Here is a 27,646-nt window from a genome sequence, read left to right on the forward strand (position 1 = left end):
CTATATTATCTCTCAGTCCTCCATTCCCTCAAAGCCATTCTCTTCCTATCCAAATTAAACATCAAGGTCAATCACCTGAACAACTTCCTTAACAATACTTTTATGTCTTTGTCTCCTTTAACTTCTATTTAATCAAGCCATAAAGAAAGAAAAGAAATACAGGGACGCCTGGGTGGTTCAATGGTTGAACATTCACCCTTCAGCTCAGGGTGTGATCCCAGAGTCCTGGGTAATGAGTTCCACATCCGGCTCTTTGCATGGAGCCTGCTTCTCCCTCTGCCTGTGTCTCTGCCTCTCTCTCTCTGTCATGAATAAATAAAATCTTTAAAAAAAAAAAAAGAAATACAAAAACCATTGTTAGATAGAGAGAGTGGGAACTTTAGAATCAGACATGTTTGAATTCCAATCCCAGCTAGGTCACTTACTAATTTAGTATGTTTGAGAAATTTAGCCTCTCTGAACCTTGTGGTGGTGTAGGTATGTGTACATTCATGCATATAATCAAAATAGGAATGTGTATTGTATCAATGACTGTTCAGTAAGCATACAGAATTCACTCCAGATATTCCAAGCAGACAAGAGTTTAATACAAAGAATTTGCTACAAAGTTGTAATGGAGGGGAGTGCCTGGCTGGTTTAGTTGGTAGAGAATGCAACTCTTTTTTTTTTTTTTTTTAATTTTTATTTATTTATGATAGTCACACACAGAGAGAGAGAGAGAGGCAGAGACACAGGCAGAGGGAGAAGCAGGCTCCATGCACCGGGAGCCCGATGTGGGATTCGATCCTGGGTCTCCAGGATCGCGCCCTGGGCCAAAGGCAGGCGCCAAACCGCTGCGCCACCCAGGGATCCCGAGAATGCAACTCTTGATGTCAGGGTTGTGAGGTTAAGCCTCGTGTTGGGCACAGAGTTTACTTAAAAACAACAACAACAACAACAACAAAGTTGTAAGGGAAGCCTGGAGAAGCATAAAAACAAAAGCAGCTACCCAGAGACCAGGAAACTACCACCAATCTTGGTTTAGAGGAGCAAAACGGAGAAAAGTTACTGCCCAAAGATCAAGGAGCTGGAATCTACAAATCTGCACTAGCTGTTGTTGCACCTGGAGTTTATATTGCTGATGCTACTGGAACTACTTCCACTTTTGCTAGGCAGGAACCGCTGCTGCTGATGTTGCCAGAAGCACTGACAAGAGCCGGAGGATGTCTGCCTTCCTCTCCCCTTCCTCATGTGAGGGTTCCCACTGGTGGAACCTAACTGGAATTAAGTGACAAAGGCATCTGAGAAATGTGGTTTTCAGACTTCTAGTCCTGTTGGTATAGGGGAGATTATAGAAGAATGGGTGTGGGGATGAGTTCCAGCAGGCAATATCTCCAACACAGATTCATCATAACTCTTGGTTGCAAGTAATAAAACTCAACTCAAATTAGTGTTAAGCACAAAGGAAGTTTACTGACATATTTGACTTCAGGCAGAGGTAAATATACATGTTAAATTGATGTTACCAGGGATCAGTCTCTCTCCAACCCTGAGCTCTGCTTTCTTTGAGTTAGCTTTGTTCTCAGGCAGGCTCATTCTTCCCGGTGGCTAGATGTCCACCAGGTTTGCCTTCTATGAGCACCTCTTGCTCAACAGTTGCAGGAAAATTCCTGGATCGAATTTCAACATGTTCCCATTTCTGAATTTGTCACTTTGACCTGATTGTGGTTTAGGAACCCAGCACTGATGTGGGTATGGGACTAGGATGATTCCTGTCTGAAGCTCATAGATTTAGAATGGGGTGGGCTGGACCTTCAAAGAACACTGATGTGCTGTTACCAATAAGAAGGGGGTGGGTGCATGTTGTGCAGATAACAAAGGCAATGATATATTCATAACAGGATAATCCCTTGCATGTTTTTGTTGTTGGTGGTGTTCTCCCTCCAAACTTCTTCTCTTCCTCAGCTAAAGACATTGACCATGTTGCTATTACTAGGCATGAAATCCCACAAGCTCTTGCCTGTTCCACTTTATTAATTACCCTACCTATATCCTTGCCCTCACCTCTATCCCTTCAGCCTATAAAGTTAAGGGGTCTGATTCTTCTCCATGAGTCCTTGGTCCTACTTCCACTTGTTGCCTCCCGGATCTCCCTCCATCTCTCATCACCTTTTTTTCTTTACTTTTAAATTCATCTTCTCTACAGGTATCTTTTTGTAGTTTATACCTATGTTTAAGTCTCTATCATCTTTAAAAAGACAAAATCAGAATCTTTAACTTACTATCACTCTTCAGCTATAGTCTATTCCTCCCTCCAAATTTTTCAAAAGAGGGGGTCTGCACTTTTTCATTCTACTTCATTTTCATTTGTTCAATTCACTGCATTGTGGCATCTGCCCTTGTTTTCTGCTGACACAGACCATATCATGGGGATCTAGGCATTCAATGTTGCCAAATTCAAAGGATACTTTTTTTGCCTTGAACTTATTGGAAATCTTTGCTGCATTTGGTGCTGTTGACCACTTCTTCCTCCTTGAAAGTCTTTCCTCCCCTGGATTTCTTCCATGACATTACTCTCTGCTGATTCTTCTCTTACTGTTTCTTCTCAATTTTCTTCTTAGCTGTCTTCCTCTTTGCTGGCATCCGAAATGCTGGTACTTCCAGTAGATTCAGGCCTCAGTCTTTTTCTCTTCTCATCCTATATGCTCATCCTGGGAATGTATTAGAATAGCCCTGTTGAAGAAGGGTGTTGAGCGAGCCCTTGCCAGGTCTACCATGGGACTTATGAATTCTACTCCATATAATATTTGGAAAGATTTTACTCCTTACAGATTTTCAAATGATAACACCCAGAAGGAAGGAGATTTGTTGGATTGACTACAAGAAAGACTGCAATATCAAGATAGTGGTAGAAAAGGCTGCTTTGCTTTACTGTCTTCGTTGCTAATAGAGATGAAAGATCTATTCTCCCATATATGGTGCCAACTGCCCAGTAATGTTAAATGGCCGATCTATTAATCCGAATAGTGTAAAGCCAGTACTCTTGGTAAATGATTCTGGATAGATTTGCTTCCAATTCAGGTTTTTCCTAAATAGGTTTAAGGTAATAATTTTAAAAGATTGTTGCCTCAGAGGGACCTACATTGGTCAGAACCACACATTGAACATCTGAGGCAGTTATTAGGTTATTTGTTGCTACTAGGCCATGAAGAACATCAGAAAGGGGAAAGAGATACACTAGAGAGAGGATGGATGAAGGGCACAGGTTGACTCCCCTTGATCAGGAGGCTCTGCAGACCTAGGAAGAGGTCAGGGATTCAAGAAGACTGCATGTGGGTCAAACTGCACTACATGTGAACTGCACAATTTCCTTCTTACATCTTAGCTAATTAGACTTCTTTCGTCACCCCCTCCCCCAATCTGTGCTTTTGATTATCAGAAGAGATTTCCCTGAATATTGAAGACACCCTACTCAATGAGGTTGAGAAGACAAGTATCTGCTTTGTAAATAGGTGATATTTCTGGATTTATTTTTCATTTGCTCCTGCAGAAATATGGAAGTCATCTCTTTATTCATACTTCCACAGCCAATCAATCAAATGATCACTATTTTTTTTGTTAATTCTACCTATTGAATATTTATTAAACCTATGCAACTTTCTCCATCCCTACTCCTACCACTATAATTATCTGCTACCTAGACTACATCAATTACCTCCTAACTGGCCCCCACACTACCAATTTTGCTCTTCTCTTATCTATTCTCCATTAGCAGCTGGAAGTGATCTAAAACTCAAGGCGGAACATGCCACTCTGCTGCCTCAAACACTTTGGTGATTTTCCATTCCCCTTAAAATAATGTAATACATAAGGCCCTCTTTGTTTTGGTACTTACCCACCTTTCCAGCTCATCTAATATGATGAAAATACTTCAAATAAGAATAATTTGCTATAATCACATCCATACCGGCCTTCTTGTACTTCTTGGAGTTGGAATAATCTCTTCTTCTGGCTGACCTCCACCTCCTTTACCCCTTCCCCTCACATAAGTGCCATTTCCTTATGAAAGCCTTTCCAAACCTCCCAGGTCAATTTTAGTCCACCCATAGCATCTCTCAAGATACTCACCACATTTCTAACCACATGTTTAATATCTCTCCCCTGTTATTCAAGTTTCATGAAGATAGGGACTGAATCTTGTTTCTTTACCTGTTCCTAGTACCAAGGACAGTGCCTCACACTTAATAACAATTTGTTGAAAGAAAATAAATGGATGAATGAAGATACCTTTCCACTTTTGGGTAATTACTCATCTTTTAAGAATGAAGGTCAGATGTTATATCCTTCAGGTTGGGTTACAGTTAAATCTGATTTATCTTTGAGTCCTTCGATTCTAGGTTGGGACCTCGTACATGGTTCCCACATCATAGATGTTTGTCAAATCCTAGTAAACTCTTGGCCAGGAGTTGATAATTATTGAAAATGAATGATGGGCATATGAAGGTTCATTATACTGTCAGTGTCCTTTTATATATATCTGAAGTTTTCCATAATAAATAAACTTAAAACATTTATATTCACCTCAAGTTAAGTGAAAGTGTAGTCAAGGATGAGCTTGAGGCTTCTGGCTTGGGTAATCCAGTAGGTGATAGTGCCATGGACAAAGTGGACTTGCATCCAGCGTAGTGTGTGTGTGTGTGTGTGTGTGTGTGTGTGTGTTGGGAGGATTCTTTTTCATCCCAGTGAAACTTCTTAGGAGGCCAAATAAAACAGATGAAATAAGGAATTTAGATTTGGACACCTTTAGTTTTGGGTACTTTGAGGGCTTCTCCAGTCAGTTGCTCCACGGTTAGCATTTACAATAAATTGAAACCTCTGTCTTAGAGGAGTGAACCACTGGAAGGTTTCTGGATGGGAACACATCTCCCCTCATATCCTTGATGGCCTCTCATCCACTGAGCTGACCCCCGGGAATTAACACAGCATCCGGGGAGTAGTCTGCGCAGCATGGCGCCCCTCCATTCCCTCCTTCACACTCTTCCTCCACACTTTCCCTTTTTCCTCCCGTCTTGTGAATTTCCACCAGGGGAGGATTTATTCTAGGCGCGGACGAGGGACCCTGGTGTCACACAGCTCTACCTCCAGCGGCAGGGGTGGAGGGTTACGAAACCTCGCGGTCTCGGTCTGCTTTCACCACTTACTTGTGACTGCAGGCAAGTCGCTTTACCTTTCAGAATCTCAGCATCTGTCTCTGACATTTTTGTCAGGGGAACGGTGGTGTCTCCACACGGCCGATGTGAGGACGGTGCCTGCCAACGGTTTAACACGGAGCCGGGCACGGCGCGAGCGGGCAGTAAGCGCGCTCTACTATTGTCAGCCTCGCTGCGTCCTCGCCTCTCCAGCAGGCCCCCGGGGACTGCGGCCGCCCGGGCGGAGCAGGCCGCCGCCTCAGACCCCTCCTCACGCGGCCCCGGCCGCGGCCCGGCCGCCGCCACAGCCGCTCGCGCTCCAGCTCCGCCGCTGCGGCGCGCGCCGGGGTGCGGGCCCAGGGCCCTGCGGGGCGCGCTCGGTGAGTCCGCGGCCTCGCGGCGGAGGGCGGTGCCGGGCCGGGCGGCGGCAGCGCTCTGGGACCCGGGGGCTGAGGCCCGGGGTCCCGCAGGGCGGGTCCCTCGGGGGAGCTGCGGCAAGGGCCCTCTGCGACGGGCTCGCGCGCTCGCGCCCGCGCGCGGCCCAAGATGGCGGCCCTCCGCCCCCTCCCCCCCCCCCCCGCCGCCCGGCGCGCGCCTCCGCTGCTCGGGGCGCGGCCCCGCGGCCCGCGCGCTCCAGGGCGGGGGATGTTGTGATGGAGAAGGCGCCGCGGAGCCGGAGCCCCGCAGCCTGAGCCACCTCCGCCACCTGGGCCTGGGGCCTCCCCGCGCAGGTAGGAGCTGCCCCAGCCCCGGGCCTAGCCCCGGAGGCCGGATCCCGACCCCCCTCTGCGGGCAGCGGACCCCGCAGCCCCTTCCCCGCGGCGGCCTGGGGGGCCCTGGTCAGGCCACATCCCCGGGGCGGTACTCCCGCCGCGCGCGTTCGGACCGTCGCCAGTCCCCCAGCCCCCACCTTGTGGGCGCCACCTCGGTCCTCACAAGACCCCCTCCCCGACCTTTATTTACCTCTGGCCCCTCGGGGCTGGAGGGGGGCGAGTCCGGGGGCCACGCAGCGAGGGGCGATGGGGGAGGGGGAAGGGGCTGGCGGTGGGACGTGGGGTGAGGTAGGCAGGGCCCGCGCGGATTTCTGCAGGGTCCCGGGCCTGGAATCTGTCAAGCCGCATTCAGTTGCCCTCGGCGACCGAGGGGTGTGCCCTGGGGCCCACTGTGCCCCGGCTTGGCCAGGAGGCCTAGCGCTAGCAGCAGCACTCCTGGAGAGCAGTTTTCCAGCCGCCAATTCAGAGGTTATTCCGAATCCCGTTTTGCATCTGCCTGTGCATTTCTCGCATTCCCAGCCTCTCCAGCACAGTCCCATCTCCCTCTACTCTTTCAAAGCCCACACCTTGCCTGCACTTGCTGTCATGTCCTCACTTCCCATTCATTCCTAAAACCACTGACACCCACTGACATGCTGGAGCCAAGGTCACCGGAGACCTCCATGTGTCCGACTCCAATGGACACCTTCCTGTTATCCCCCTTTCCTTTCAGTAGTATTCAGCGGTGTGTATTAACGCTCCTGGAAGCGTTTTTTCTGGTTTCTCTTGTCCGGCATTGGCATTGTCTGCTCCTTCGTGGTCTCATTTGCTACCTCCTTCCCCTCCCTTTAGATGTTGGTAAAGCTCTTGTTTCCATCCTGAGCTGTGCTCTTTCATTCTGTACTTTCTCCTCTGGTATTTTATTCACTCCCAAGCCTTCAAATTTCATATATACCTGTTAGTGATTCTCAGATATATATATATATATATATATATATATATATACACATATATATATACATATATACATATACATATACATATATATGTATATATGTACTCCAGATTCAGCTGCCCTCATGACATCTCCATTGAAGTTCAACAGAAATTCCATACCTACAGATCCCAAGCTGAATTACCGTCCCTGCGTTCCCTCTTTTCCCTTCTTCCAAATCTGTTCTTCCTTCAGCTCTCAGAAATGGCTACTTTCCAATCAGTTATCCAAGCTGGAATCCTGGGCAATATTTTAGATTAACCTCTCTCCCTCACACTCTCCATCTCATGTCACCAAATTTTGTCACATCCGCTACCTAAGTATTTTTCAGATCCATTCGTTGTGCTCCATCCTGACTGCTACCAAATTTAACCTAAGCCAAAACTCTTTTTTTCCCTCATTGCTCTAACATCATACTCTCTTGTCTACCTCCCCTTAAATACTCTCAACACAATGTGATCTTTTTTTTTAAATGCATCTATCTGATCATTTATTCAACAAATATACTTTGAGCACCTTTCATATATTAGATACTGTGTTAAGCACTGAAGATATAACTATGAACAAAATAGACTGAGATCTTGTCCCATAATCCAGGAGGGAATCAGATAAGAATAAAATGACAAGTGTAATAAATACCATGAAGTGGATGGTGGATAGTGTCTTGAGACTACATAAGAGCACAAACTAAATTGGTCTGGGAGGTGTAGAGAGGGCCAAGGAAGGCTTCTCTGAGAACCTGACATTTGAACTAAGATGTAAAGGGTAAGTTCGAGTTATTTCTGCGGGTTAGCAGAAGGGAAGGGCAGAAGGGAAAAAGGCAGAAGGGAAAAGAATCACCTGCAAAACGCCTTGTGGAAGGAGAGAGCGTGATGTCTTCTAGGAATCAAGAGAAGGCCAGTAAGGCTGGAGAGCAGAGTGCTGAAGCTGGCAGAGGCCACACTGAGCATGACAGTTTAGGCCATGTTAATAATTTTGATCTTAAGATCTTTGTCCTTGGTGGAGATTGTGATGGTAGTGGATGTGGAGAATAGATGAAGTTCAGACGTTTTTCTCAGAGAGGGAATTTTCAGTATCTGGGGATGGATTAAATGTGGGGAGTGAGGGAGGCAGGGAGGCAGTAGCGTTAAGGATGCTACCCCCTGCTTCTGTTTTGCACAACGGGATGGGTGGTTATATTAGTCCATAAACCAGGATCCTGAAAGAGGACCAGTAAATGTATGGGAGAGAGAAACATAAGCAGGCATGTTTGTTTGAGAGGCCTTTGAGACATCCAGGCGGAGATGCTGAATAGGAAGTTGGATGTACACGTCTGGAGCTTGGATGAGGGGTCTGAAATGGAGATGTAAATTTTGAAATAAGCAGTGTATAGGTGGCACCGGAAGCTGTGGGCACAAATAAATATTTATTTTGAATATTCAATGAGAAAGAGAAAAGGGCCTAAGAACAAGCCATGAGAAATATCAGCATGTAACAGCTGATAGAGGAAGGTGAGCCAGCATAAGGGTCTCAGAAGCCACTGGACAGGAACTAGAGTATGTAGGAAGAAAACCGGGAGATGTAGTACAGGGAAGCCACGAGTGAAAGTTGGATGGGAGGCAGGGTGTCAAGTAGTGCTGAGAGTAGAACCAAGATGATATGCGGGTTGGATTAGATGACACAGGGTCCTGCTGACCTTGGCGAGAGCTGTTGCTGAGACATTCTGGGAGTGAAAGCAGTATTGGAGAGGTTGAGCATTGAGTGCGAGGTGAGGAAATGACAACAGTGAGTAGAGACAGCTCTTTCAAGAGGTTTGCTTGAGCTGGATGGGGAGAGAGAAAGAGCAGCTAGTGGCACTGGAGGACCATTGGTCAAGACACATTCTGCTTTTAAGTTGGTAGATAGTAGATCCCATTGAGAAGGAGAGGTTGATTATTTAGAAGAGAAAATGGGTGAACAGTGGTATAAAATTCCTGGAAAGGCATGAAAGGAAGGAACCAATTAAGAGATGAAGCAGTTGGTCTTAGGAAGAAGGATAAAAGGATAGGTGCTGAGGTCAGCAAATTAATGTTTGTGGACATTCCCCAATCCATTCCATTTCCTCTGGGAAGGAGGAGGGGGAGATCTTCCTCTGGGAGGGAGGGGTGGTGCACCAGGTGGTCCAAGGAGAGTTGTGTTCTTGTCTCAACTTAAAAGTCTTTCCTTGAGCAGCTCCTTGCTGATGTCTGGGCTAGAGTACAACTCAGACTCCTGTAGTGCTCTGTTCCTACCCCCATCATACTCCATCATTTATTTAACAAATAGGGAGTGCTTATCAGTGCCAGGGACCGTCCAGACCCTGGCATTGCACTGCATTGTAGGGGGTGGTTTCCCTGCTATACTGTGTGCTCCACTGGGGAGGGACCATTTCTTCATAATTCATCACTCTTCCCCATGCCTAGCACAGTGCCTTGCAAATAGTAAGCTGTCAGGTTAGAGGACTCTTGACCTTGAGTAGGATGTACCCCCATCCCTGTAGTCAATCTGAGCCCCTTCACACTTAGTGGCCACTCTTAGCTCCTTGCCTTGAGCCAGAATCCATGTGGCTCTTTCCGTCCTTTGAGAGGCTTCAGGTACACCTAACCCCAAAATGTGTGCCCCTTCTTGAGGATCCTGGGTCGCTGGTTATCCTTTGATCTCAAAAAGTTAGGTGATGGTGCCATACAATGCCTTGAACCAGGAGCTTAGGTTTCAGTGCTTGTTCACAACAGAGCTTCTGCATTTCTCCCCCAGTACTTTCTGCCCTGGTGACCAGAGGGACAGGGCTGCCTTGGAGTTGATCTGGCTCTTCACTGTCCCAGCCTCACAGTGTTTGTGCCTTTCCCAGATCATACCTCCAAGTGCTAAGGAGGTCAATACCATGCTGACCTCTTAAAAACCTGGCTCCATACACTGCTGCTTCAGAGAAGGGCTCATCGTCTCTGTGATCCTCTCAGCTTGCCATAGTCACAGGGTCTTCACATCCTGAAACTCAATGAGGATGCCACTGTGGAATAGCCTTCAAGTCAAGACGTCAGTGTACACTAATTCCCTCCCTCCCTTTGTCCCAGATCTTGGTCTCACTGCTCTGGGACCTCCTGCCTTCTCAGGTACCCTTCATCATTCTCCAGCAGCCTCTCTAATACTCCTATTGCCCACTTGCAGCCCATGGGACCACACAGGTTTGTCCTCAGTGTCTGATCCCACTAGTCTCAGCCTCCAAATCCCTCTTACCCCCTGAGAGCACCTCAGGGTAGCTCTGAGCTCTGGGCACACGTTGTCTGTTCCCTCCATCCTTCCCTTCTGTCCACATCGAGGCTCCACTGTGTGGCACACACACCACGCACACTCCTTGGTAATGGGAACGTGAAGTCGAATAAGACAGTCTCGGGTGTTTGGATGGAATGGGGCATTGGGTATCATGAGACATGGAGGAGGGAATGGTCCCCTGAGCAAAAAAGAGAGAGAACGGAACAGGAAAGCCTCACTGCTCAGTAGCTGTGCCTGCCGAGCCAAGTTTTGAAACATGAGCAGAGGTTCTCACTCAGGGAGACAGGATTCCAAGCCGGGGGAGCACTGTAAACAAAGAGCCAGGGCTGTCAGGGTGTGACATGTTCTAGAATCTGAATCTGCCATATTTTGTGAAGCTGGAATGTAAAGTGTGAAAGAGGCAGGGAAGGGGGAGGAGGTCTGAGAGGTCATAGGGATTGGCTCAAGGAGGCTCTCAGTGTCCTGCTAGTGAGCACAGATCTTATTCTGAAGGTAACAGTGAGCCATCTAAATTTTCCAACTGGGGAGTGACACAATCTGGTTTCCATTTTTGGAAGATTACTGTGGTTCTAGGTAGTGGCAGAGCTGTTTATTTTTCTTGTTTATGCCAGTGACCATGAGTTTGCTTATTACCCAGGTGGAGCCACACCAGGCAGATCTGCAGTTCCACATAAGGCAGACACACAGGAACATTTTTTCATCCAGGTCACGGATGTGTGCACAGTGTTGTGCTAGGGTTTGAGGAGCTAGGCATGATGGAAAAGCAAGCTATGGCTCCTGCCCCAGGACCATGTGCTGTACCTGAGGCACAGCAGAGCCTTGGTCAGACAGCCTAAAGCACCTCACTGGCAATGTGTGCTCAGAGCTGAGAGCTACCCCGAGGTGCAGGGAGAACCAGGACAGGGGGTTAGGGGAGATGGAACTCTTCAGTGGGGGCTAGGGGGGAGAGAGAACGCTCAGGTGAGAAATGGGGGAGAAGGAACCACACGGTGGGAGTCAGAGAGAGAGGTATGCAGTGAGAGGCAGCCAGTGAGACAGAGTTGTGTGCTGAAGAGAAGGGTTGAGGAGGAAGAGAGGACTCAGAGAGGGAATGGGGGAAGTGGAAGGCGACATGGAGCTAAGAGGGCCAGGATGAGAAAGACTTGGTCAGGGAGGGTGGCCTGTGAAGTGGTGACAATGAGGGTCCAGGGAGTAAGCACTTTACAGTGGCGGTCAGGGAAGGAGGACACTAGAGCAGTAGAAGGTGAGGATGGAAGGAGGCCTTGATGGGATCACTGGGTAAGGATATTTAGGCAGTGAAGGTGTTCCACAGATGGGTTGTAATGAGAGAGGGGCCAAGGGGCAGGAAGTGGGGGAGGGCTGTCACTGTGGAACAGGAGATCCCCTCCCCTGCGGCAGGTGGGATTTGTTTGGGCCACCACGAGCAGTGGTTGAGACACAGTGACATGACCAAAATGTGTTTCCTGCAACTGGCAGAGGAGATGCTAAAATCGGGCCTGGAGGAGATAGGAGAGCAGACTTACACATTCATTCAACAAATATTTATTGAATTCCTGTTCTGTGCCAGGGTTTGTTACGGTCTAGGCATATTGTATTGAAAAGAAAAAAAAAAAGACAAAATCTTCCACCATGGAACTGAAATTGCAATCATGGGGAGACAATGATTAAACAAATAGTGGTAATAATATTGATAAATAGCTTGACAGATGGTGCTAGGCACTAGGGAAGGTTTGCGTGTTGCTGAGAGAGGGCATGGTGGCTTGCAGTTTTAAAAGGGTGTCAGGGAAAGCCTCACTGAGAAGATGACATTTGGATCAAGACATAAAGGGCTGGAGGGTACAGGTCAAAAGCTCCTGTTGATTGAGGCACGAGGCATTATAGGGCCTGGCAGATGGAGTGGTGTCCAAAGTAAGATACTTTATAGTAACAGTCATCAAGATGTAGCTTCAACTGGCCAATTCAATTCATGAATTGAGGCTGAAGGTCTTTCCTTTGTGACCTTCCTTCCCAGGTCCATGCCCTTGATGGTCTACAGCTCATTCTCTCCTATTCTCACAGTCCCTAGTAGGCCTGGGCTTCGGGGCTGGTTGATGATAGGAACACTGCCTAGGGAGCTCACAGTAGGAAGTTGTGGATAGCAACGTGGCAAGAGGAAGGGGGCAGTCAGTGTCCAGTCCCAGAACACATGAGCCAGTCCCACACCAGCTGGGTCCCTGGCACAGTAAGCCCCGGTCAGATAAGTGGGGGTGGGGATGCACAGAGAGCCATTGTGTGGAAGCTCTGCTGTTGAGATTGAGGGCAAAGCAGGGGCTGGCTGTGCTGTCTCAGAAAGCTCAGGGCTGGGGATTTGGGGCTGGGGTGGATTGTAGGCCTGGCCCTAGCCTTTGGTGGAGATGGTGGTTGAGTGGGTGGTGGTGTGGGGGGACAGGAGTTGAGCCTAGTCATTGTCATGGGAAAATAGCTCACAGGACACAGCAGTGGGTGCTAGTCTGCTGAGCATAAGGGAGATGACGAGGTACGGAGCACAGCCCCAGGCAGAAGCAGGGGTGCTGCTGTCTTGACCTGGAGGCTCAACCACAGTCTCCTATCCTCACCCCACAGGATCTGCCAAGGCCATGTCTGTTCCATCGTCACTGAGCCAGTCGGCCATTAATGCCAACAGCCACGGAGGCCCTGCCCTGAGCCTGCCCCTGCCCCTGCACACTGCCCACAACCAGCTGCTCAACTCCAAGCTGCAGGCCACGGCTGTGGGACCCAAGGACCTGCGCAGTGCCATGGGGGAGGGTGGTGGGCCTGAGCCAGGCCCTGCCAATGCCAAGTGGCTAAAAGAGGGCCAGAACCAGCTCCGGCGGGCTGCCACAGCCCATCGTGACCAGAACCGCAACGTGACCTTGACCCTGGCAGAGGAGGCCAGTCAGGAGCCTGAGATGGCACCCTTGGGCCCCAAAGGCCTGATGCACCTGTACTCTGAGCTGGAGCTCTCCGCCCACAATGCAGCCAACAGAGGGCTCCGAGGATCTGGCCTGATCATCAGCACCCAAGAGCACGGGCCAGATGAAGGAGAGGAGAAGGCGGCAGGGGAGGCTGAGGAGGATGATGAGGAAGAGGACGAAGAGGAGGAGGAGGAGGACTTGTCTTCTCCCCAAGGGCTGCCCGAGCCCCCGGAGAGTGTGGAGGTGCCCCCCAGACCCCAGGCCCTTGCAGACGGTCCCCGAGAACACAGCAAGAGTGCCAGCCTCCTGTTTGGCATGCGGAACAGTGCAGCCAGTGACGAGGACTCCAGCTGGGCTACCTTATCCCAGGGCAGCCCCTCCTACGGCTCCCCAGAGGACACAGGTACCTTATGGAGCTTGACATGGGGGATCCGGGAGGGCAAGTGGACAGGGGTCAGGCCTCTCCAAATCAATGTCGGGGCCAGCCTAGACATGAGCCACAGAGCTGGTGTCCTCATAGTCCTCAGCAGGCCATATCCAGGTTTTCCTGGATGAAACCATTCCTGATATTCAGAGTGTTTTCACAAGTTGCTAGGTCCATCCATCATGCACACACTGATGGATGGTGGACTTAGGTGCATTTATGGAGCACTTACCAGGTACTGCCCTATGCTTATCATTAATTGTATTCCATCCTTACAGTCATACTGTGAGTTAGATGCTATTATGATGCCCATACATCATACATAGTAGGCCTGGAGAGGTTAAGTAGCTTTCCCAAGTCACAGACAGTCTGGGATCATAGTAGAACTGAGTCTAGACCTGAGCTCTTGTCCTTGCTTATCCTGCCACTGATGCACACAGCACGATGAGCCAGGTATACTTAAGTCAGCTTTTAACAGGCCAGATCTGGAGGCAACAGCAGCACCACCCCACAGATGTCTACTTGGAAAGACTGAGGTCGGTTGTGTGCAGAGCACTCTCTGGGCGTTGTAAGGATACCGTTTTGTATTCTTTGTATCAGGAATAGAATACTAACTAAAAGTTAGGAAATAAAAGAAGAAAGAATGAATATATCCATCTTTGTGGGGTGGGCAAGAGGGGACAATAGGTATTGGACTCCAAGGACTGATCATTAAATGTGTCCCATTTAAATAAATTGAATTTCTGTATTTCCTGATGTCACATAGAGATGCAGACAGAGCTGAGCAACAGAGGACAGAGATAATGGGTTGTAGCTACAAGCCCAGAGTTTTCTGGATTGGAAGACAAGTAAAGATTAGGAAAGACTCGGGTGTGCACCTGGCAGCAGGCACTATACCAGACCCCAAACTGTGGAGCCTTTGCAGGGGAGCATGTAGTTCATGCAGGTGAGCCAAAGGCAGTACAGCATCCCCTTTCCAAAAACTTAACATGGATATTTTCAAACATCTAGAAAAGTAGAGAGAATAGAATAATGAGCCCAGTTTATCCATGACTCCGTTTTAACAGTGACCAACATATGACTAATTTTGCTGCATCTATACCCTGACCTACTCTTGGGTCCTAGCCTATTTCAAAGCAGACACTCAAATCCATAAGTGTTTGTTTACTCATGCATTTCTAAACAACAAAATTCTTCTAAAAATTTTCACAAAACCATTATCATTAGTACAAAAATTCAGCAATAACTTTAATATTATCAAATATCCAGTCAATGTTTATAATTTCCTAATTGTTTAATAAATGACCCCCCCCCCAACACACACATCCTGCTATTTAAAGTTTTGATTATTTGGATCAATAACCAGTTAGTTGGAGACCTTCCCATGGTGGATGTGTATCTTAAAGTTTCTTTGGGTCTGTATGTCATGCTTCCATTCCTCCGTCTGTCTCTCTTTATTTTTGCTTGCAGAGTGTTGTTTTAAATTAGAGACACAGTGTTATTTATCTTGGGTTTTCCAGAGTCTGGATTTGTAGACTCTCCCTGTGGTGGCATCGAGCAGGTTTCTCTTCCCCTAGATTTCCTGCAGATTTGGTAGTGAGTTCTAGAGCCTTGATCAGATTTGGATTTGAGAGGTTTTTGTGTGTGTGTGTTTTGCTTTTGCAAGAACGTTTCATAGGTGGTATTGAGTACTTTTATCAAAGACAAAGTCTGGTTGCTTCTCTTTTCTGTGATGTTAGTAGCCTTCGATGGTCATTGCTTGGACCTCCTTTTAAAGGAGCAGCTGCTACTTCATTCCAGCTGGTTATCTATAGGGTTGCATGGGGGGGGGGGGGGGAATCTCATCCAGTCAGTTCATGCCACTTTTCAAGGAAAACCAAAAACTGGACATTGATGTGAAATAGCCCAATTTCTAAATGTTAGCAGCCAGTTCTGTTTTTTTACAAAGTACCACGCAGGCCACACAAAATCTGAGTCTTGTATTTGTCTGTAGGTTGCTAGTTTGGAACTTCTGCCCTAGCTGTGGGGTATGAGACAGAGGCCAGATACTGGAGAGCCTGATTGGTCCAGGGGCTGCTGGGGTGGTCGCTGTAGTAGCTGCACATGTGAACCATCTGGGAGAAGGAGACCAGAACTGCCGAAGAAGTGGGAAGGGCCTGCTGGGCACGGGCATCAACCTCAGCGAGAGAGGACAGCCAAGGATCAAGCTCTGGTGGAGGCTATGGAAGGTGGAGGGAGTGAGGTGGGGCCAGCCTCGGAAAGGGTTGAGTCACTGCTTACTCTTTTGTAATTGTGGTGCTGTGATCATAAAGGCCATGGAGGAGGTCTGGTTCCTGTAGGAATGGAGTAGCATTGGGCAAAAGTTATTTTGTCCTTCCCAGCCTAGGATCTCCACAGAGTTGTTGATTGAATAAATAAATGAATGGAAGAGTGAATGAACTTTACTACCTGTGTTGAGTTCATACTCAGTGCCAGACCTTGTCCTAAATGCTGAGAAGGCATAGCACAAGGGACAGAGGTTCCTGTCCTCATGGTGCTCACAGTCTAGGGGGGTACAGAGAGAGACGGGCAGCTCTGATCAGCATGGTGAGCACTGGGATGGAAGATGTGCAGGAGGACATTCAGCCTGTGTGCATGGGGTTGAGGGGGTGGGTCAGTTTTGATACGTGACCTTTACATGTAGGCCTGAAGAAGGAGTGGGTGATAGTCAGGTGAAACCTGAGGGAAGGAGGCTGGGCTTATAGAGGATGAGGGGCATGAAGAGCAGGGAGAGAGAGACAAGGGGCGTGGGGGCTGGTGATCAGAAATAAGGCTCGAAGGCAGAAGGTTAGAGGCTCATAACAGCACACACACCCTGCGAGGAGTTTGAGTTCTATCCTGAGGGCAAGAGAAAATAATTAAGATTACTAAAGTAGAGAATAGTTCAGCATTTTGAAACAATCATGTGGGCTGTAGCGTGCAGTCCACATTGGAGGAGACTAGGCTGGAGGAGGGAGCCCACCTGTGAGGCTGTTGCTGTGATCCAGGTAAGAATTCCAGGTAAAAGGGAGAAGCTTGAACTACTGTAGTGACATGGGGATGGAGAAGAGGAAAGAGCATTATGTGACTCACTGACTCCCGAGCAAATGGCTATACCTGTTTCACCATGACGGCACGCACAGATGAATGAATGAATGATGCACAAACCTTTGAATTCGTGCGTCAGTGCCTGAATGAGTCGATGCAGGAGTGAAGATGTACATTCCTGAATAAATGTGTGCATGTGGTACGGCAAAGGCCTTAGTGGGGCTGTGCTTGGAGGGAGATGTGCCAGGCTCCAGAAGGGCCTCCCAGATGGTCAGAGGGGGAGAGCAGCCCGCCCCTCCAGGACAGATCGGAAGGATGAAGCTCTTTGAAGCAGGAAGGTACAGGCTAACAGGGATGGCAGATGGATTGGTGTGTGACTCAGTCAGAAGATGGTGAATTGGTCCCCAGATTCAAGAGGTGTGTGACCCTTCATGAAGAAGGGTATGTCTGTGGAGGGCACGGTTGCTCTTGCTGTTGGTGCTCCTGAAAGGTTCCACAGGAGAGCCCCGAAGGCACTGGAGGGTCCCTGGGGAAGAGCAGGCATTTTAATTCCCTGGGGTCTGAGATGAAGGCTGGGTGGAGAGAGAAGAGGTGATAATGGCTACCTAGAAGGCTGAACAGGCAAGAGCCCCTCCTCCATGGGCCTACCTCATTTGCAAACAGGGTGGTGAGGAATCTTGCTTGCATCAGGTGTGCGGCCACCTTGGGTGACCACACCTGCTCTCAGCCCCTCTGTGTGCCTGGTTGCCCAGCAGCCTGGGTCTGGGGACTGCCTGTATCCTCAGTGCTGCCTCTTGGACCAGTCAGGATTCCTGGTTTCCCTGGTAACGGGAAGCACGTCAGCAGTCTGGGCGCTCCCAACCGTCCTGGTGCTGCGGTTGCCGAGGAGACGCTGCAGCCTAGCTGGGCCCTGGCAGGTGAGGGGGGCTGTGCAGGGAAGCCCCAAGCCCAGCCTCAAGCTTGCTGGGGCCCAGCCTTCAAGGCCCACTTTTGGGCTCAAACTGCAGGGCAGGTCCTGGGCAGGGGAGGGATCCCCGGGAGCTCCGAAGCCACACCCTTTTTGTGCTGAGAGCTAGTCTTTGCAGGGCCCCAGGTGGCTGAGGTATTCCTGAGGGGCTGAGTTTCCTGGTGTCCTCCAGACTAGGTTTGACTGTGGCACTCTGATGCCCATTACGGGGTGGGATGGAGATTCAGAATTGGGGGAGGGGAGTCAGGATTAGAAAGAAGAAATGTGGGCAGGAAGGGCTAGGGTCTTATGAGGACCCTCTATTCCTCCCTCCACGGAGGTCCCCTCCCATGGTGGTCCTGGCCCCTCCTTAGTGAGCGCCAGGCGGGGGAGGATCTTGCCTGGCAGGCGCTCTGCCCTGGTGAGAAGGGGGCGGGATGAGCTTTTCTCTGCAGCCCAGCACCAGGCTGTGAGCCCAGCTGGCTGGGCTGGAGGGGCTGTGAGGAGGGAGGGTGGAGGCAGGAGGGGCTGGGAACCAGCGCCATGTTCTCCCAGGACTTTTTCCTGGCCATCATCCTTCAGGACAGCAGCCCAGGTGAGGGGTAGCATGAGGCTGGGCAGAATATGAGGTGGGGCTGGGTAGGGAGGAGAGGCAGAGGAGGCATAAGCTGGGTTACAGGGCTGGAGTGGTGTGGCTCTGCTGGAAGAAGAGGGGTGTATGTCACAGGTATACGTGCATGTGCATAAGACGTTTGCCTGCATCTGTGTGTGGCAGGGGTCAAGGTGTGAGTGTGTGTGGTATCTGCACACACGAGGCAGGGGTTGACTGAGTGTGCATTCACTATCTGTGTGGTACCCACACATGTGTTGGGGGTTGTTGTGGGTGTGGTCTCTGCACACATGTGGTAGGAGCTGATACATATAACCGTGTGTGTGCATACCTCTATGTGGTGACTGCGTTAAGGTATGGCTGGAGTTGGGTTGTGTGTGTGTTTGCCCCTGCACATGTGTGTGCACCTGTGATACCCACCGTCTCTGCTGGTATTTTCTGTGTGTGTACACCCTTGTGTTTGTGGTGGCTGCACAGGTGTGTAGTAGGGCTTGTATGTGTTGTGTGTTTGAGTGCACGTGTGTGTGCAAGAGCTGACAAGTGTGTGTGCGCCTGAGATATGGGCATATATGATAGGAGGTCAGTTAGGGTCACCCAGCCTCCTTCTCCTCTCTCTGTCTTCCTCCTTCCCTCTTTGTGGGCACATTAGCCAGGAGCAGGGTCCAGGAGGAGACCTGAGTCATGTCCCCTGCTGGTGGTCCCCCATGTTGTGTGTGGCTCCCGACTGCAAGCTCTAGGAGAAAGCAGGAACTTTGTGCTGGAACCCTTCCCCCATCCCTTCCTGTCCACCATGGGATCTCCAGGAGGGGATTGGCATAAGTACCCACTGTCTGCTTGTTGGGTGGGTAGACCCTCATCAGTCCCCCCACCCACCCAGCAGATTCCTTCTGGAACCCCAACGCCTTCGAGACGGATTCCGACCTGCCAGCTGGATGGATGAGGGTCCAGGATACCTCAGGGACCTACTACTGGCACATCCCAACAGGGACCACCCAGTGGGAGCCCCCAGGCCGGGCCTCTCCCTCACAGGGGAGCAGCCCCCAAGAGGAGTCTCAGGTAAGCTCACAGGCCTGTTGTTTTTTGTACAGGGGTGGAGGGGTGTTGCTGCCAGAACAAGACAAGCTACCCACTTATTGCTCCTATCCCTCTTCATAGCTCACTTGGACAGGCTTTGCCCATAGAGAAGGCTTTGAGGATGGAGAATTTTGGAAGGTGAGGGGACCTGCTCTACAATGGGGGAGCTGGAGAAGGGGCATCATTTTGGTCCTGACTCCTCTCTCCCCTTTCCAAGGATGAACCCAGTGAGGAGGCTCCTATGGATTTGGGACTGAAGGACGCTGAGGAGGGGGCATTGCCCTTCCCAGCTCAGAGCCTCAGGTGAGTGGGAAGGCATGATACAGTGGGCTGGCAGGGGGATAGACCTCTCTGGGAGGGGCATGAGGACAGCTCCACGTTTGAGCATCTGTACCAAATGTTACCATCTTCCTCCAGCCCAGAGCCATTACCCCAAGAGGAGGAGAAGCTGCCCCCACGGAATGCCAACCCAGGAATCAAGGTTTGTTTAAGACCAATGCCCATTCCTCAGGCTGGGGCTCCTCTATGTGCAGGAGACCCCCTGTGTCATATTCTGGGGGGCATCTCTGGTCTCAGTAACCTCTCCAGGTCCTAAGTTAGGAGTTTTTCCAGTCTTAGCATAGATCCCTGTTTCTGAGCCAGAGGCACATCAGTGTTTCACTCAAGCAGCCCAATGGCTTGGCAGGGGCTCCATTCAGGCTTGACTCAGATGCTTCCTTGTGCTAGCAGGGGTCTCCTCTGAGACCATCCCCCTCCCGCCAACTATATCCTGTTGGAGAGCTTTTCAGTCTTAGCTCAGAGCATCCTCCCAGCTGCCATGTTCTGAGTCAGGAACTCCTCTGCTCTTAGCAGAGAGTGTCCTGTGTTGGAGGTCCTCTGGTTCTAGCTCAGACCCTATACCTCCCACCCCCTCTTCTATGTCTGGCAGTGTTTCGCCGTGCGCTCCCTAGGCTGGGTGGAGATGACCGAGGAGGAGCTGGCCCCTGGACGCAGCAGTGTGGCAGTCAACAACTGCATCCGTCAGCTTTCCTACCACAAAAACAATCTGCACGACCCCATGTCTGGGGGCTGGGGGGAGGTGAGGGCTGAGCTGGTGGGTATGGTTCAGTGGAGAAGGGAAGGGAGCTGTGAGAGAGAGGAGAGCTGGGCTGCCCGAGCAGTGGCTGGGGGAGGGAGGTGTCAACCCCTTGCAAGTGACAGCCTAGTGAGATTGTTGTGTGATCCCAGGTTGGGGCCTTGGGAGATGGTTTCTAGCAATGACCAGATGATAAAGGGAGTCACGTAAGGGATGACAGATGTGACCTCTACTAGAGTGAAGCCTGCAAGGTGGGTCTTCCACCACCAAGGCCAGGACCCCACAGCTGTGGCTGACTTCCCCTGAGCTGGAGGTGGCAGAGATGAGTCACCTCCCCAGCTGGGGCTCCACTGAGTGCCTGCTTCCTGGGCCCACAGGGAAAGGACTTGCTGCTACAACTGGAGGACGAGACACTAAAGCTGGTGGAGCCGCAGAGTCAGGCCCTACTGCATGCCCAGCCCATCGTCAGCATTCGAGTTTGGGGCGTCGGGCGGGACAGTGGAAGGTGGGAGCTGTGCCTGGGACCCTAGGGTGGGGGCTCATCTGGCAGTCAGAGTGGGGGCCCTCCTTCCTGACTCTATTCTTTGCCTCTCTTATGCTGCCGGAACCAGAGAGAGGTACTTATACCTAATTTACCCTGACCATTCCTCCTCCCAGACCAGGACCAGATACCTCAAAGCACCCAAGTTCCCCTATTCCGCCCTGCCCCTTCTTGCCCGCTGTGCTCGCCCATTTTCCCCCACCTTGGCATGCTTGCCTGTCTACCCACCAGCCAGAAGGCAGCACCCACAGGATACCATCCTGAGGGCAGAAGCCCTGAAGGAGCTGTGATGGACAGGGAGGGCATGGGTGGGGTAAGGATGATGCCTCGCACTGGATGGCACTGGGAGACACTGAGGTGCCCCTCCCCCAACAGGGACTTTGCCTACGTAGCTCGCGATAAGCTGACCCAGATGCTCAAGTGCCACGTGTTTCGCTGTGAGGCACCTGCCAAGAACATCGCCACCAGCCTGCATGAGATCTGCTCTAAGGCACGGCCCCCTCCGCTCCCTGGACTAGCTGGCACCTTTGCTCTACAAGGATGTGGGTGGGGTCATTGAATGGGGGTGGGGGACTCTGGGGCAATGAAGCCCTAATGGACTCTCTCTCGCTCCTCCCCTCCTCTCCTCAGATCATGGCCGAAAGGCGTAATGCCCGCTGCTTGGTAAACGGACTTTCCCTGGACCACTCTAAACTGGTGGATGTCCCTTTCCAAGGTCAGTGCCACAACCCTGCCAGATCCAGCTCAGCTTTGTTAGAAAGGTGAGGTGACCCAAGAAGAGGCATAAGCTACTACATGGACATGATAAAAAATGGGCACATAGTGACTAAATTCTTTGGATCAAATAAGTAGAGGGACTTTGGTTAAAGGGAGGTGGGGAAGGGCTGGAGGTAGGGCCTTGGATGGGTGCATATCCAGCTTATGCCCTAGTGGTGGGGCCTGGGAGTGAGCAAGGTCTGCCACCATGGCTGTTCCTCCTTTTCTTTTCCACAGTGGAATTTCCAGCGCCTAAGAATGAGTTGGTACAAAAGTTCCAAGTCTATTACCTGGGGAATGTGCCTGTTGCTAAACCTGTTGGTATGTATGTTCTTCTTCACCCAGGGACCACCATCCTGATCCCAAAGCTATGCCCCCACCCTCTGCCTTCTAAAACCTTTTTTTTTACCAGACCTTCCTCATGCTTGATGTCGCCCTGCTCTTTAAAATGCATCCCACCTCCTGTACCTCTGTCCTATCTGCATTCTGTGTCCTGCCTTATACCAGCAGTTGGCCTGCCTTCACTGAGTTTGAACCATTGAACTAGGCACACAGGAGACCCACTCTTGCATCTCACAGAGAAGCTTTGATTGGGTTAGGAGGTGGGTCTTAGATGACTAGAAATATCAGGTAGCAGCTGGGAGCTGGGTTGGGTATTACAGCACTAACCATGAGCTGTGAGCATCCAAAGAGGAAGCAGTGAGCATAATTGTGACATGCTTTATTGCTTATGAAGTACTTCCTTATATGTCGTTTAAGTTTTGATGTTCCTATGAGGTTGGGATTATGTTAATATCCATTTTGTAGATAAGGAAACTGAGAGTAGAGACTATCTGATACTGTCTTATATTTCTAGTGCTTTCACAGTACTTGTTATTTATTTTTCATTCATTCAACAAATACCTATGAAGCTTACCATGTGCTGGGTCCTGGGAGAACAATGACCATAGCTTTCATGGAGGTTACAGAAGGTTGCAGCAGAGAAAAACAAAACAAAACAGGAAGTAGTCAAATAATCATATTAATAATAAATGTGTAATTACAAATTGAGTCATTCGTTGAAAGAAAGTAGCAAGGTGCTATAAAACTATGTGAGAGAGGAACTTCATTTAGTCAGAAAAGACTTCCTTGAGAAAGTGACATTTAAACTGAGATCAAAAAAATGAATTGAGGCTAATGTGGTAAAGTGGGATGGAGATAGGAATAAAGCAGAGGAATATCATTCCAGGCAGGTTAAACAGTGTAGAAGTGGATCCACAGTGGAGGGCACTTTGGTACTTCAAAGGCATTGAGAGAAGGCCATTGGTACCAGATGAGGCTTGGGAGTTGGATCGCAAGTCAGACCTTATGGACCACATTAATGATTTGTTCTTCATCCTAAAATCAGTATGGAGCTATAGTTGAATTTTCAGGAAAATACTTTGCATAATCAAATTTGAATTCTGTAAAAGTTGGCTTTGGTTATACCATGGAATAAAATGTTTAGCAGGTGGAGGTGGATGTGAGGAATGAATTAGGAGGATCTTGGGGTAGTTATGGCTGGTAAGAAGAGTATCACGGGCTATGGTGGAGCTGAAGAAGAGTATGCAGATTGAAGAGACGTTTAAACAATTAGAATCAACAGATCTTGGTGATTGACTGAATGTAGGACAAGGGACAGAGGCATTCAGGCTGACTCCTGGCTTCCTGGCTTTGGAAACTAACTGGATGGTGATGCCATTCTGTAAAGGTAGTAGACATTGGAAGAGGCCAGTTTTGGTATGGAGATTGGAGTTCAGTTTCAGATATGCCAAATTTGATGGGGAAGCTGAGTGACAAACTCAGGTTGGCAGTTGGATTCACAGAGGAAGGTCTGGGTTGCAGATTCAAATGTGGCATTATTGGGTTATAGAGGTAATCAAAGCCATGAGTGTAGAGGAGACTGATCCCTGAAAATAAGCAGCCCACAGTGAAAAGAGAAATGAGGCTAGGCCTAGCTTTTAGACCCTCAGCATTTAATGGACAGAGGAGGATGAAATTGACAAGGATTGTGGGAGCAGAAGAAGAGAAGTGGGAGGCAAAAAGACTGCTTCAAGAGGCGGTCAAGTGTCACATCAAAAGATACTTAGGAAGAACTCAACTGTTTGATGAATGGGTAAATGAACATACGAAACAATGAATGAGACTTACCTCAAATGACATGGCCAGGAGGTGGGAGGCCTAGGGCTCAAACCTAGTCATCTTCAATTCTCTGCTCTTTCCCTTAAACCATACTGACTTTAATGACGAGCACCTTAGATCCAATAAGGAAACCCTTCTTAGAAAGAATGGAAATTGAGCTAGAGTTTGAAAGGGGGCCTGTCTTTACAGAAGGTAGTTGGTATTCCACTTGGATTCAGTGGCAGTGCCACAGACAGGGAGCCAGAGGTGAGAAAATAATGTGTGTGGAGCAGGAAGGAAGCTTGGCTGTCTCCTACATCTTTGCTTTCATTTCTTTCTGTTTTTCACCCTCAACTTCCAAACCCTTGTTGCTTCTTCCAGTTACTGTCCCTACCCCCCCTCTCTATCCACCTTACATAGGTTCTCACGACGATGAAGCAACTGTCTACGATCCTTGACTGCCCCTCTGCTGCCCGTCACTTCAATGGTCAGCTCCCTAAACTCTAAACTCACTTCCTGCTTCGTCTTATGCTCCCTTTTAACCTCCAGGAGTTTAACATTGGCTCCTCCTAAAGCTGCAGCATTCATTCATAAATCATTCATTTATTTAACAAGTATCTGTAGGATGCCTATCTGTGTGAGGCACTATTCTCAGTTCTTGGTTCACATTAATGAACCAAACTGACAGATTCTTGCCTTCAGGTAGCTGACAATTTAGGCAGGAGAGACAGACAATAATGAAATTATGTAATATGTTGGAAGGCAACATGATACGGGGAAAAATGCACAGTAGGATAAAGGGGATTGGGAGTGCAGGGCTGGGGGTCAGGGTATAGGTTTTAATCCTGAGTTGTTACCAAATATGGCAGACTGTTTGTAGGCCACATTGCTCCACAATTTTCCCTACCTCCACACCAATTCTCCCCACACTCCAAGGTCAGGCCCCATCCCCATGGCCCCATGAGCTTTGATATCTTGTCCACACTCATGGTCTTCAAGATTTTTCCATAGACTGGAATAAACATCAAAAACACCACAGCCCTTGTCAATTGACCTGACCCACTCAGGAACTGCCTGTGTTTTCACCCTTCTGTGGGCTCCTAGGTTACTTGGTTATACCAGTTTGGTTGCATTTGCCCATGTTGCCTTGAGGGTGATTTGCTCAAGCATCTGGAATTCCTTAAGTAGATAATAGATAAGCCCTGTGCTAGGATTGGGGACACAGAGATGAATTAAACTTGCCTTCCCTCCTTGAGATGGCCACAGCCCAGGGTGGAAAAAGGTTTTCCAGGAGTTACAAGATGTGCTAATAGTTGTCCCAGCAGCATCCTCACTCTGCCCTGCAGCAGGGAAGGCTTCCTGGATGGGTCTTGGGTGAACCTTGAAGGATGAGAATCAGGAGTTTCTCACACAATCAAGAGGGAAAGGGCACTCTAGACAGAGGCTTTTCCACAGTTACAGCCTGTGTCCCTTGAGGGCATCCTCTTCTCTTACTTTGTATTCCCAATCTGCCTAGCAGGGCATTTGCCAAGATTAGATGTTAATAAATGCTACATAAATCATTTGAAGCTCAGGGAGTAGTAAAATATGAGGCTTGACAGCTCAGATGAGGCCAGTTTTTGGAGGACTTACATAATTAGGAGAGGAATTAGGCCTTGATCCAGCCAAAGGTAAGATGAACAAGGCCAAGATGAGGGAAGACTTTCAAGGAAGACATTTGTCCTCTTCTTTGTCTGCCCACAAAGGGTCCATGTGGTCTGCTCCTCTGGGAACCCAGAGGCACTGAAAGGGGCAAGAGGGCCCTGGAGTGGGCCGCAGAGCTGCATGCTTTCATGTTGGCACTGTTTAACCTCTTAGTTGTGAAGGTGAAGACATGGTAGATCACAGCCCATTCATGAGAAGTGTGGGACTGGAACCCATGCCTCCACTGTGCCGTGTGCTTCCTCTGCCTTGCATCTCTGCTGAGTGCAAGCAAAAGTGGGATGCAAGAGTGAACTGTTTAATAGCAGTTTGAGTGGAGGGAACCACTGTGTTACAGGGGGATACTGATTGATTGATCTAAAAGCTAGGAATCTTCTGTTCCTTGTCCTCTTAATACATTATAGAAATTACCAAAATTACTGAACCCAACTAAGATTTGACAGTCCTTCTAGTTCTGAAAACTAGAAATATAGAGAAGAAGCAGAGGAACTGTAAGCTTCGGTTTCCTTATCTAAAATGGTGGTTAAAGAATCAGTTGGGAGATTGTTGTAAGGTGTAAATGATATTGTGCACTGTAATGACTGGCATGCACAGTGGGATACAAAAGTCAACATACCTTAAGTGGATAGAAAACAAAACAAAGATTGGGTCGTGGGAGAGGAGTGGCTTATAGGGGCTGATGTGCCCTTGTTGTATGATGCAAGATAATGTCTGAATGTGGGCAAACACTGAGAGCCAGGATGTGGGGAGGTCAGAGCTTTGGGGAATCAGTTCATTTTGGAGGCTGAAGGAAGAGGCAGAGTCAAATAAGGAAAACCAAGCCTAGGATTCAATATGGAAGAAACCAGGAAAGTGCTAAATCACTGAAGCCAAGGAGGAGGGCACCCAGGAAGGGGTATCTGTGCAGCATCATCCAGGGCTGTTGACTGGTGAGGTGGGGATGGAGCAAAGGCATCCTCTCCCCATCCCTAGTGGTGTCATGTTTGTGTCCATATCTTCCAGGGGTAGATGTGATAAACGGGGCCCTGGAGTCAGTCCTGTCCTCCAGTAGCCGTGAGCAGTGGACCCCAAGTCACGTCAGCGTGGCTCCTGCTACTCTTACCATCTTGCATCAGCAGGTAAAGACCAGGGTGGGAGAAGGCTTGGCTATGCCTTGCCATGGAGGGGAGCCTGGGGTGGTTGAGGAAGAGCTTCCAGTAAGTGGATATGCCAGTAGAAGAGAGGGTTGGGCTGTTCCTTCTTAACTGGGTTCTGTCCCTCTAGACGGAAGCAGTGCTGGGGGAATGTCGGGTGCGTTTCCTCTCCTTCCTGGCTGTGGGCAGAGATGTCCACACATTTGCATTCATCATGGCTGCCGGCCCAGCCTCCTTCTGCTGCCACATGTTCTGGTGCGAGCCCAATGCTGCCAGCCTTTCAGAGGCTGTGCAGGCTGCGTGCATGGTAAGCATGTAGGGTGGTGGAGTGATGACGCCCACTCCACATGGGGCAGGCTGGAGACTGACTGCCCCACCTGCCTCTTTGCAGCTCCGCTATCAGAAGTGTCTGGATGCACGTTCCCAGGCCTCCACCTCCTGCCTCCCAGCACCCCCTGCTGAGTCCGTTGCCCGGCGTGTAGGGTGGACTGTCCGCAGGGGCGTTCAGTCGCTGTGGGGTTCGCTCAAGCCCAAACGCCTGGGGGCCCATACCCCTTGAAGCCCTCAGTCCTCCCTCCACCTGCTTGCATTGAGCCCCAGGGAACTCAAGGGTGTGGAGCAGGGAGGGGCCCTAGAGGCTAGCGTTAGGCCTTAGGTCCCCCCCAAAGTTGCCCCACTCCAGTAGCTGGGGTTCCCTGCCTAGGGGCTGGGGAGAGAGAGACCTCATCCCTGCAATGAAGTGACAATACTGGATTGATAAGAGGAGCAAGAAGCAAGGCCAGCCCCGGGCTCTCCACCCCCATGTTTCAGGTGGAGCAGGAGGAACTGGTCTAGGCCAGGCCCCATCTTGGTAGGGTCCGGCAGGGGCAGTAGGAGGGGACTGGTTCAGGCATGGGTCCCCTCCCCCCTGTTCCATGGGCACCTCTGCTGTACTGATATCACTAATAAAGTCTGTCTGCCCTGCTAAGCTGTGTGCCTTCCTGTGCCTGCATCACACCATCACCTGCAGTACCCCAATCCCTCGTTCAGATCATATTCCCAAAGCCACCTTGTCCTCCCTGATTTGT

The 27,646-nt window shown here is 49.7% G+C and overlaps 2 protein-coding genes across 6 annotated transcripts; one reads left to right on the top strand and one right to left on the bottom strand.

Moving 5' to 3' along the window:
• Positions 1–855: 855 nt before the first annotated feature.
• LOC121476092 (translation initiation factor IF-2-like) lies at positions 856–6,289 on the bottom strand. The gene is made up of 3 exons (XM_041729839.1): positions 6,132–6,289; positions 5,207–5,994; positions 856–2,690 (listed from the first exon to the last, which is right to left on the bottom strand). Exons 1-3 carry the CDS (start codon positions 6,287–6,289, stop codon positions 2,686–2,688), a joined length of 951 nt encoding a protein of 316 aa, XP_041585773.1. The 3' UTR covers positions 856–2,685.
• Positions 5,093–27,546, top strand: APBB1 (amyloid beta precursor protein binding family B member 1). Of its 5 annotated transcripts, none has more exons than XM_041729632.1 (15): positions 5,093–5,192; positions 12,783–13,517; positions 19,038–19,216; positions 19,316–19,372; positions 19,452–19,537; positions 19,652–19,715; positions 20,163–20,312; positions 20,687–20,814; positions 20,921–20,926; positions 21,226–21,340; positions 21,481–21,565; positions 21,844–21,927; positions 26,449–26,564; positions 26,710–26,886; positions 26,971–27,546. In XM_041729632.1, the coding sequence occupies exons 2-15, from the start codon at positions 12,797–12,799 to the stop codon at positions 27,136–27,138; spliced, it is 2,136 nt and encodes a 711-aa protein (XP_041585566.1). In that variant the 5' UTR covers positions 5,093–5,192; positions 12,783–12,796; the 3' UTR covers positions 27,139–27,546. The 5 variants fall into 5 exon arrangements, with proteins under 5 accessions (XP_041585566.1, XP_041585562.1, XP_041585563.1 ...); XM_041729628.1 differs by lacking the exon at positions 5,093–5,192 and adding an exon at positions 5,752–5,899; XM_041729629.1 differs by lacking the exon at positions 5,093–5,192 and adding an exon at positions 5,753–5,899 and having other exon boundaries at positions 19,041–19,216.
• The last annotated feature ends 100 nt before the right edge of the window (positions 27,547–27,646 follow it).

This window comes from Vulpes lagopus, chromosome 15, assembly GCF_018345385.1.
Source record: "Vulpes lagopus strain Blue_001 chromosome 15, ASM1834538v1, whole genome shotgun sequence".
NCBI lineage: Eukaryota > Metazoa > Chordata > Mammalia > Carnivora > Canidae > Vulpes > Vulpes lagopus.